This window comes from Gymnogyps californianus, chromosome 18, assembly GCF_018139145.2.
Source record: "Gymnogyps californianus isolate 813 chromosome 18, ASM1813914v2, whole genome shotgun sequence".
Taxonomy (NCBI): domain Eukaryota; kingdom Metazoa; phylum Chordata; class Aves; order Accipitriformes; family Cathartidae; genus Gymnogyps; species Gymnogyps californianus.
This window is the reverse complement of record NC_059488.1, coordinates 106,337-117,512: the sequence shown is the minus strand read 5'-3', so window position 1 is coordinate 117,512 and position 11,176 is coordinate 106,337. Positions and strand designations below refer to the sequence as shown.

General features: G+C 51.1%; 1 protein-coding gene across 1 annotated transcript; it reads right to left on the bottom strand.

Moving 5' to 3' along the window:
* Positions 1 to 1,056: 1,056 nt before the first annotated feature.
* On the bottom strand, positions 1,057 to 9,492 carry LOC127023700 (ficolin-2-like). Its single transcript, XM_050907969.1, is given in 10 exon segments — positions 1,057 to 1,304; positions 2,194 to 2,328; positions 2,882 to 3,028; positions 3,437 to 3,568; positions 5,053 to 5,088; positions 6,464 to 6,499; positions 7,684 to 7,737; positions 8,477 to 8,594; positions 8,596 to 8,609; positions 9,414 to 9,492. Coding segments are annotated over 10 exon segments (999 nt in total).
* Between the last annotated feature and the right edge of the window lie 1,684 nt (positions 9,493 to 11,176).

The following is an 11,176-nucleotide window of genomic DNA, read 5'->3' as shown; positions in this document are numbered from 1 at the left end:
CTGTCCCTGCAGCGAGGAGTTAGCACTAGGCTCTCCTCCCCTGTGTCAGCTGTGGGGAGAAGTCCAGGAGCAGGAGTCCAGGAAGGAGAGACCCTGTAACCACTTCTGCTAATAGTCAAATGCAACATCACACGAATGGGATGGACTGCCTCCATCCGCCAGCAGATAGCCAATCTTCAAATGCTATTGGAAACAAGGTGAAATGGAAGATACTGGCACCTGTTGGTGATTTACGTGATGTCCACTTGTGCGAGGCTAGACTTGGGACTACTGTAGTGTCTTGGTACCACACATGTTGCTGGGCAGGCTGTTTTGTATCCAGCTCTTGGTCCACAGCGGCTAAAGAATGAGATCTAGAAACATGCCCTGGAGGAGTGGCTGAAGCTGGCTCTGCACCTAGCTGCAGCTGCGCCGTGGTGGGAAGTGCTCGGCAACGCTGCTGTGGTTCCAGGAGCTGAGGTCCCACCTGAGGTCCTGGAGCACGTGTTGTGTGAGGCAGTGGGGAGGGAAGGAGGGAGGTGGCAGTGCTGACAGCCCTGTGCTGGACGCTCAGTCCTTTCCACGCTGGTCTACATTGTGGCTCCATCACAGCCTGCAGGGAGAGAGGGGGGTCGGGAATTCAGTGCCTTTTAGATGGCTCTTGGGTCCAACAGAAAAGGAGGCTGCAAGAACACTGGAGGCTTCATATACGTGGATTATACTGAAAATTACCAGTAATTACCATTTAGGGTAATAATATCTGAGAGCTTTACTGAGATGCAGTAGCCTCACCATCACTTGGTCTTTAAATCAAGGTAATGCACTTTTCAGAAAAAGATGCTCGGGCTCAGTCAGCATCTGTGGGGCTGCTGGAGATAGTCCAGGGTGAGAGTCTGGTGCTTACAGGAGCTCAAACCAGCACTGTTCTCTTCTGGTCTCTAAAGGTCTGCTCTGGGCTGAAGGCACAACCTGTGATATCCTTCCTGGTCCAATTTTGCCCTCAAACATTATGTTTTGTGTCTTCTCTTGGCTGGTGAGTGGCACCTGTTGGTGCTAGTCAGACACCCTCTTGCCATGTTAAACTGGCCTGAATTTCATTTCCGTTCGCTTATGAGAGTAATGGTATTCTTTGCCCGTCTTCCAGTTTATGCCATCAGCATAGCTCCCGTGAACGCCCAGCCAGTACATCCCATTCAGGTTGGAGTAATGGCAGTCATTGTACCACCACGCTCCCTTGTATTCTGTGGCACAGTTAAAGGAGCTCATGTCATTGTCCTGGTCTGTTGTTGAAAATGGCATGTCCTTGTGGTATGATAAGGAGTCTCCTGCAGAGAGTACATGTTCACAGTTACTGCAATAGAGAGCACAAAAGGGAACCTAATGTGTCTGTGCACCACTGCAGGGCATCAGTGGGCCGTGCTTCATGCAAGGCAGATTTTATAAATCCTGCTGTTCTCTTTGTTGCCCAGGTTTCCTCTTTGGTCCTGGAGAAAAGGAGTATCCTGAGCTCTGCCAGGACTGCTAAAACACACGGAGAACTTATCTATGCCTGTGAATCAAATGGGCCAGGTTCTCCTCGCAGTTACATGGGTGTCGCTTGCACTGCTCAGAGTCTCAGCAGACATACCGCGGTCTGGACTATCAGACAAAGTTGCAATGTACAAAGCCACATAAACCCAGAGCACTGCTGTCTCAGGTGTTGGTTTCACCCATTCCTGCATGAAGGGTATTGAATTTTGCAGAGGATTTGTTTGCTTTTTAAAGAAAAATGAAACATCAGGCATTAAGAGGATGCAGTGCTGATGTTGCAAGTATTGAACAGCACCCCAGCCCTGGAAATGCCAAACCTCATGGGCAAATATTTCCTTCCAATGTAACTGAAAGCAGAACTTGGCCCAGCTGCTGCAGAGCTGTTGGGAAGGTTATGTTGGATGAGGTGCTGCTCAGGGCCAGGCTCCACATTTGCTGCTAAACCATGTGGCTGGACTTGTAGGTAATGCTCTGGGTCACACTTCTGTGGGTGATGGGTGTCCCTGTCCTTTCCTGCACCCAGAGGTCACTCGGCACCTAGGGTACCATGGCCAGTTTTAAAAAATTGACCCAAAATGTAGATGGTACAAGGAGTTTGCATGATACAGCTCTGCACTATAAATGCTGAACACTTGTAAAATGCTCTGGAAAACAGCCTTTCCCAGTGAGCTGCTGCTAACTTACCAGCGTTTCCACCAAGGAAGTCTCCTAGAATAAGTTTGTATTTCTCAGACTCTGCTAAAACTCTGAAGGAAGCGTACTTGGCAAAATAGTAGTTGTTTTCAAAGTCTCTCAGGTCAATGCGGAGTTCACAGGGTCCTAGAAGAGAAGGTGGACAGTGGTGGTGCAGGGCTGATGGTGAGTATGCACCTGGATTTCAGGGTGGAGGGTTTAAGGAGCCCTGAGCTAACTTGAGAGGAGCTTCCACTGCTTGAGAGATTATGATTTACTTGAAATGCCTGCAGAACCTCCCGTACCTTTGATGGCTTTCTTGTGAAGCACCTTTTCTGATCGGATGTTGGGTGGTTATGGGCACTGAGAGCTACACACCCAAGAGTCCTGCATGCAACTGTGACTCCAAGGCTGTGTGTGAACAAGATGATTGCCATCACAACCAGTCCTAGTAGGAAGATGTGTTGGCCTATCTCCAGGACAGGTCATGCAGCCAGCTCATTCTCTTCCCTGGCTTCTAGTTTTCCTTTTTTTAGAGGGCAATTTCCTGCGTGCAGTGGGCTCCAAGAGCCTGCATGCTGTTTAGGATTAACTGTTGGGGCCTCAGACAGATGCAAGGAGTTCGGAGTCTTTTAATGACCAAGTGTGGTACAGGGGTTGGGCTCTCAGGGCCCCAGCCTGAGATGGAGGCAGACCTTACCCAGTGAGGTGAGGAAGTGGATGTTGTCATTCCCCAGCCAGAACTCTGTCAGCTGGTTGCCAAAGCCTCGTTTGTACGAATCCCAATCTCGCAAGAAGTTCACTGACCCATCCCAGCGCCTCTGGAAAACCTGCAGGAAAGGAGAGCCTCAGCCCCACCAGGCCGGCCCCCCCGCAAGCATCCACAGTGCCCTGGTGGCATGGCCCCCCGCAGGAAACGCTCCCCCGGCGTCAGGACGCTCCTGTGGGTCTCTGGGGACCGAACCCCAGGGGAATCCCTCGCTCACAGATCTCCTCCATCTGCCCTTGGAAATGAGGAGGAAATGATTTGCTGATTTAAGCAGGGAGTGGGTCTGTGGTGCTCAGCCTGCTCCCAGAGACGTCTCCCGGGAGAATCCCCTGCATCCACAGGGATTCACCCAGGCTTGCTGACGTGAACCTCGTCTGTCCCCTCAGTGTGTGTTTTCCTCCTTTTTGTTTCTATTTTGGTTCCGTCCTTTGCAGCCTTAATAAGAATCACTGTAGGGACATGGAAACCTCCCTCTGCTCATCCTACTCACAATCCATCCTCCGCCATCCGTGTCCATGTCACAGAAGACGGTGGTGGCATTGCAGCCTTGGGGGTAGATGGTGTACCAGCCGCTCAGGATCTTCCCTTTACCCAACAGCTCTTGGCAGTTCCTGGCTTCTGTGCAAATCAGGGAAAGAGATCAAGTGGAAAGAGTTATAACGTGCTCACTGCATCCAGGGAGCACATCAGCCTCCTGCCCTAAGCCGGAGGCTTTGAGCCCTTCAGCCTCTCAGCTGGCTCTGCACTGCAGGACTCTGGTGCACACCTACTGGGAGCCAAACCCCGCTGCAGTTTCTGAGTCCATACGTCACAGGGAGATGGGCACCTTCTAACAGATGGTCTAAGGTGCTCAGACTCCTCTCATCTGCAACAGCTCTTTTGGCGGTCTGGGAGATGGAGCTGCTCTGAGCGGGATGACAAACTCATGATCCAGGAATTTGTCCAGGCTCAGGAACATATGGGGGGCACAGAGAGTGTGTGGGTAGTTGGCAGCAAAGGAGTGGTGACACAGAAAAACACCTACCTGTAATGCAGAAGACAGTGTTCAGATCATCCTCTGTGGATTAGACAGACGGCACTTTTGAATATATACATATATATAATGTATAAATTCATTTTTCCTCCCAAAACCCACACCTGATGACAGAAGCTCAGATTCACAGAAGCCAAAGGATTGACTGGAATGGTCCCTACCAGACATCCCAGCTTACAGCTGTGTCTGTGGCTTTCATAGGGAAAAGCCTTGGGAGATGGTCTGAGACGGTGGTGCTGGTGGTGCAGTGTCTGCGTGTGCTGTATTTGATGAATGGATGCACAGCTGTACCAGGCTGTCTTGTGGGCATGGGTGTCCTTCCTAATGGGGGAATGGTCCTGGACTTGGCCTGTTCCTTATTAGTCAGATGTTTTTACACGCCCAGGAAACATAAAAGGGCAGAGGAGTGCCTGGGGCAGCAGGGGCCAGTTCGGTGGCATCCCAGTCTCTCTCTTTCAGGTGTTACAGCAGCTCTGATCTGCCCAAGCCTCTGCACGTGACTGTGGCCCTACGGCATCCAAGTGTAGCCAGAGCAGGCTGCAGCGCTGCTTTGGCTTTAGCTCACGGAGACAGATGGGTCAACTGAAGCTTGTTTGCTTGCTTTCTTTCTTTTCTTTTTTTTTAAATGATTAAGTTAATCTGTGCACTATCACACACGTGAACTCTGTGTCTACTGAACCTGCCACTGCAAGCGTGGTGGTATAGCTGCCTTTGAAGCAGCAGCATGTCTATAGAGGTGTTTCTAGTGGTTTCATCTTGGAAACCAGGACACTGAGGGTCTCAAAAACTAAGACAGACCTCCTCCAGGACACAGAGAGGGCAGGTGACTCGAGTAGTGCTCAGAGGACATGACTTTCCTGGGCTGGCTGGATTACAGAGTAGACACACAGAAGCTGCATGTGGCTGTGAGAAGCAAATGGGTTAACAGTGATATTTCCTTACTCCATCCTTCAGTGTCACTCTGAATTTGTTTTTATTGCTGCCCTGTCCTGACTTCTGGTGCAGGGAGTCCACCACCGTCTGCTCTGCAAGGCCAATGGCGGCATGAAGGACCTAGGATGAAACTCACCCCATGTTTCTGGAAATCCAGGCTCTCCTTTCGTTCCTGTTGGACAAACAACACCATCAATCGCTCTTCACCTTCCACACCGCCCTCCCCTCCTCCAGCACTTGGCATTGTTTTTCTTTTCAAGACAAATCCTGCTGCACTGGTAGAGGGCTGTGATGTTAGGGGAAGTGTTTAGCTCATCTGTGCACACAACAGAGGCCCAGAGAAACCAGGCAGGAGGAGTAACTCAATATATGTTCTGCCCTGGCCGCTCCCAGGCCCACCGGAGGAGACCCACCAGCCCATCAAAGGCCCATCTGCACAGACGCAGGAGAGTACAGAGGGACAATGGCAGGTGGGAACCCAAGTCACAGACTCCTGTAATTATAGCGGTGACACCCAGCACTCTCAGTCGCCAGGAGCAGCTCTCCAGGTTGCCTAGCAGGCACAGGGGGGTGGGACATATTATAGATGCACGAGGAGCAGCAGCCTTGCTTCTCTTGGGCTGTTGGACCTGGCATGATACATTTTCCCCTGACATCTGATTTGGGGCTGGGAGGTCCAAACGGCAAGACTGACACAAGATGTGTCTCTGTTGGCCCCGGCTGCTCTGCCTGCTGCTGGCCAGCCCACAGAGCAGGGTACCAACATTTTGTGCTAGTGAGTCCCAGTGGGCTGGGACATGTGGGACAGGAGCAGGTGGGTGTGGGAAGGAGGAGGAAATGCACCCGCGGGAAGGCAGGGTCAAAAGCCCAGAGAGGGGAATGGTTGTTGCTGGCAGAGGGCTTCGGTCAGTGGTTTGGGAGCAGCTGTGGCCGCTGGAGCAAATGGGCTGAACTAGCCACCAGATGAGCAGCGCTTGGCCCTCAGCTATTGCAAGCCAAGCTCTAGTGAGGGAAGCCGCAGTGCAGAGAGTGCTCAGCGACAGGTGCCCGTGGCTCTTGCATGCAGGATGATGGCACCAGGAAAAAAAACTTGTTTTCCCTCTACCCTATGGTAGAGTGCTGGTAGAGAGACATGTTCCCCTGGCACTAGCAGTGACTAAGTTTCATCCGAGCCTCTGCCTTTTGCCATAGCATGGGAAGGTCAGAGGTCTGCCCAAATCTGGCTGGTCCCTCAGGCTGGGGCCTGTGAAGCCCTGTGGTTTCTATAGCTGATGGTGCTGGGCGGCAGCATCAGGCACCCGAGCTGGGGGCAGCCCCTCTTGCTGAACAGCCGGTTTGGGAGAGGGGCTGCTCACACCACCCAGGCCGGGGCTGAGCCTAGGATGGGGCACAACTGTCACCAAACAGCCCCATCCAGTACCTGGTGGGGTACTTTTATTTCTCTATAGAGAATATTTGCTCCCACCTGGTGTGTTGGTCCAGAACAGCACAGGGTGGAAGTTTAACTAAACCAGCTCACATGATAAATTCAGCGCAGCATTATTTACCTTTCGGTCCTGGGAAGCCAGGCTCTCCAGTTGCTCCTGCAAAAGACAAGAGGAAAATGCTCATCACAGATGACTCAATGTGAGTGAATTTCTGTGGCTCCCCAAGTGGCTGCTCCAGCCCCTCCATCTGTCCCAAATGTACAGGAGAGGCTGTCAAGTGGTGCAAAGCCATGGTGCTCTGCTGAGTGTCCCAGCTGGTGCTGCCACCCCGGCCTGGCTGCTCTCTTGATCAGCAGCATCTCTCAAGAACAGCAGGAAGAGCAGGACACAGGGGAGAGAGAACTGCTGCTCTGTCTGCTGGAGTGTATGGGGGATTCACAGCTCTGTCTCAGTGACTTTTTGTGGGGGCTTTCTGTTTTCAGTCAGGCACCTGTGAGATTTTGGGCAATAGCTGCTTTTTCAGTGGGTTCATCCATCTCCTGCTGGGGTTTCAGCTGAAGTCTTCAGTGCTTTTGGCCAGGAAATAGCTACATATTCAGCATGCAAAGGGGCTGTTTTCCCAGCTAGTCAGTGCACTGGTGCTCAGTTCCTGGGTGCCACCTTGTGCTGGGAACTGGTTTTTTTAGAAGGGACACATTTCCAGTGTCTGCAGCACACAGATCCTGCTGAAGACCTTAAGCACAGCCTGGATGGAGTGAAAGCTGATTTCTCAGCAGACATCCTCCTCTTTCCAGGGGCTCATCCCATTACAAAGAAACCTCCATTCCCTCCTTGCTTCACCCTGTGGCAGCTGTTTCCCGGTGGTTTGATCCCATCCTTCTGGTCAAGTGGGCTACAATGGCATTGCACGCCGAGTCCAGGCCTGGAGACTGCTGGAAGTACTCGGCATCGTGTCTCTGCATCAGGCCTCCTGGCTGAAGCACCCCAAAGCTCCTCAGAGGGGGGGGCATTTGGGCAGGTTTGTTGTGGTGGAGGCAGGTTAGGGTAGCAGTGGGGAATGGGGAGAGGTCTGATTTTAGGGGGCTGGTAAGGGTCAGTGGGGAACTTTGAGAAGACGAGTAGTATCTTCATCTGTGATGTGGTCCCACTCAAGGACGCTGTTTCTAGTACTCACCCCATGCAAGATCCATACCCCCAAATCCTGCTTTCCCTATGCTACTTCAGGGCTGTTTCTTGGACTATGATCAGCTCTACAGTTCATCTCTGTGCACCCAGTCTCCCAATGCATGTCCTGAACTTGGGTAGATTTATGGATTAGGGCTGAATATGTTACGCATTACCTTTTGCACCAGGTGGTCCTGCTTTCCCGGGGAGTCCCTGGGCTCCCATTTCTCCTGCAAGGAAAGACTCAGTTTGTATGTGCACATTGCAAACTGACCAGAGGGGAGATGATACAGAAGCCTGGGCAGCTGGGCCTCGGCTTTTCCAGAAACAAAGAAGCTGGGTTTTGTTAATTAGGTTCAATCTTGCAACATCTTACTCCTTTTCTTCTGTTGAAGCTACACTACACTGGTACTGCCAGTGTAAGTCCTAATTTGCAGTACACGTGTGAATTCCTATGAGCTTTGTACATCTTGAAGCCAGTTCATGGGTTTTGCTGCGGTGGATCTGCTCCCTCTGCTAATGTGATTCACCTTCTCTATGAGTTGGCTATGAAAACCCTGAAGGAGGCCCATCTCCCTTGCTTCCTGGGGTAGGGGATGTCAGTACAATTCCCAAACTGTTCCCCGGTAGACGTGCAGGAGCATCACAGCCTCCCTCCCACCCAGACTGTTCAAGAAAGGCTCAGAAAATAAATAGATGTTTTTACATACACGAAGAAACAAATGAGTTATGACACTTCACACCCCAGGACCACTTCAGACTTGTGACAGGACTCAGGGGAAAAAAGATGACTCCATGTGTACCAGCACATCTCTAGATGGGGTGTTTTCTACTCCTCTTCGACTCTCCAGCTGCTCACAGAAGCCGGTGCCAGGCCAGCCACTGCTCCAGGCTCAGCTTGCTTCCCCTACCCAAAGCAGCAAAGCCATCTCATATCACAGCGTTCATCGCTGGCTTTTGGGGCCTCACCTTTTGTTCCTGGAAGGCCTGGTTCTCCTTTTGGGCCAGAGGTACCTGGGATCCCTGGGCATCCTTGGAGAATGGCAAGCCGGTCAGCATCACCCAGTCCCACTAGTCTCACCTCTGAGGAAATGAAGACAGTCTTCATGGAGATTATTAGAGCTCTGAAATGTCTTGGAGAGGAAACCAAATCCTCTGGAGTTGAGGAACAGTGCAAGCAAAAGCAATGAGGGTGGGAGTTTGGAGATGTTGTATGGATTAACAGATGGCATTGAGGATCTCACATATTAAAGGAGCTAGACACTGAATCTCTCTGGCTTCAGGGGAGTTCAGGGGGAGAGGATGCTGTTATATATGACATTACATGCATTACAAGTATACTGTAGCTTAACAAAACAAAAGCTGAGAGGTGCCCTGAGGGGGTATTGACAGCAGAGTAAGTGACATTAATGGATCTGTGGACAGTAAAGGTTCTACTAAATTTCCTGACACCATGTCAGTTTGAAGTCACCCCATCACCTTCCCAAGGAATATAGACAGAAAGCTGTGTTGTGCAGCGTCCCCAAGCTGCCAGGGTGCCTGGCACTCAGCAAGCACTTGACCGATCCTTTGTATTGCTCTGCATGCTTTAGTAACGGGGCCAAGGCACCATGAACAAAACCCCTTAACCAGGATGGAAAACCTCGACTGGGACAGCCTGTTCCTGGAGATCCCACTGGTGAGTGGGGGAGGATGCTACATCTTTGGTTGGAACCAGCAGTTTTGTAAAGTGGCTGTTGAGAGTTCAGCCTCCCCCCTTACCCTTCTCCCACTTGCAGCTGAATTAAAAAAAGCATAGAAGGAAAAAAATCGTATCCCCCGCTCCTCCCCCAAGCTCCTTGTGTTATGGGGGGAGATGAAGCAGGCTGTCTCAGCAGGATGCCAGTAGGATTTGTGCCCCACTCACCTGGGCAGGTGTCCTGGGCATCACAAGTAGTCGCTGTTAGGCTGAGCAGTGCCAGGAGGGTTGGGGCTGCCCTCCCCATGGCCGGCACTGCTCTCCGCTCTCTGTGCAGCTCCCCTCATCCACGTCCCAGGCGCTGTGGTTAGCATTGACGCATCTAAGCCTTTTGTATCTAACAAAAAACCCCAGTGTAAGCTCCACCTCTGCGCTTGCCCACTGCCTGCTCTCAGGCCTGGGACTCTGGCTGGGTCTCAAGCTGTTTCCCAGATAAGCTGCTTTCCACAAGTCTGATGGTAAAGTTCTTGCCTGGCTGCCCCAGCCTGCCTCGCCTCCATCCTCTGCAAATTTTGCATGCCTTTCCCCTCCCATATTGTATTTCTAGAGGAAATGAACCAGCAAAAACATAGGTTTAGCTAAGTGCAGGCAGCTCCTGTCATCCTGCCTGCTAGTGGCCCCTTACTGTGTAGATGAGGAAACTGAGGCACTGGGAGACAAAAAGCCCAAGGTCAGCTGAGGCCACTGGCAGAAAGAAGCTGCACAGCTCAGTGTCACTTTGCAACCCTTCAAACAGAGGTTTCAGTTTATACATGATCCGTGACTGATATGGAGTTAAAACTCTGTGTGTCCAGGCAAGGTTAGGTGGGCAAAGCATGTTTGGGTTTTTTTTTTCCCATCTGTTTTTTTTCTCGAGTCCCTGTTCATTGTAATAGCGAGCAGGATTTCTGTTTGCTTTGCTGTTGCTATGCCCTGTGCTCTGCTCATTTGTGGCAGCATTACTAGAAGTCCAAACTGCATCATCGACCCCCACGTTACCTTCAGACACAGAGCCTGTAAAGTTTATGAATTTTAGCAGAGGGCAGAATTTAAGGTTTTTTTCTCCTTATTGTTGCATCCCAGTTCAGAGGAGACTCTGATTTCTTGGAGCCTTTCCCAGCTATTGGGATATCAGAAGCAGAACATAGCTCCCCCTCAAGCATTCGCTTCCATCTTGAGGTCCCTCTAACATCCCAAATTCCAATGATATGTGACAGCCTACTCTAATGTTAAGCAAATGGGAGAAGGCAGGGGAGAGGTAAGTATTTGGTTGCCACTTAAATTCTGTGACCTCCAAATAGCCCATACACACACACACTCATACACACATTCTTACACATATTCATATATGCATGCATATAAAATAATAATCCAGTAGATGCTGTGATTATTGTCATTCCTGAAAACCAATTCTGGCAGGGAAACGCACACCTTTTACTTTCCTGCCCCCATCTGAAAAAAGTGCAGGGAAATCAGAGGGATTGTGATCAGACTGGTTGCACTCAAGTTTGGGTTTTGCTTTACATGGGAAAATGTATCATCTCATCTGTGGCAAGCGCTGTGCATACAATTCTTGGGGCGAAACAAGAGCAGCTTCTTTCTTCAGCCTTTCAGAAGGAAAGAGGAAAAGGATGAGGAGGTGCCTCTGAGCTGCTAGGGAGGGAGAGGTCTGTGCAGGGCAGCTACAGGGTGACTGCTGACTTGTGCACCCCTCCTCTCTCATCTGTACAGCCTGTGCTGCCCGTCTGGGACAGACTTGTGCCTGCCCCATGGGGTGGGTGGAGATGAAGAAGAGCCAGCCCCTAGCACTGAGAAGCCTTCTCCTGCCCAGGGCCTTCTATCCTGTGCTCTGTGCCTGGAAAGGGCTGCAATACCTTGTTCCAACTATCTGGAGGCAAAACCTGCTGCCTTCGGCTGTCTCCCTTGGTAAATCACTCCAAAAAGCAATGGCA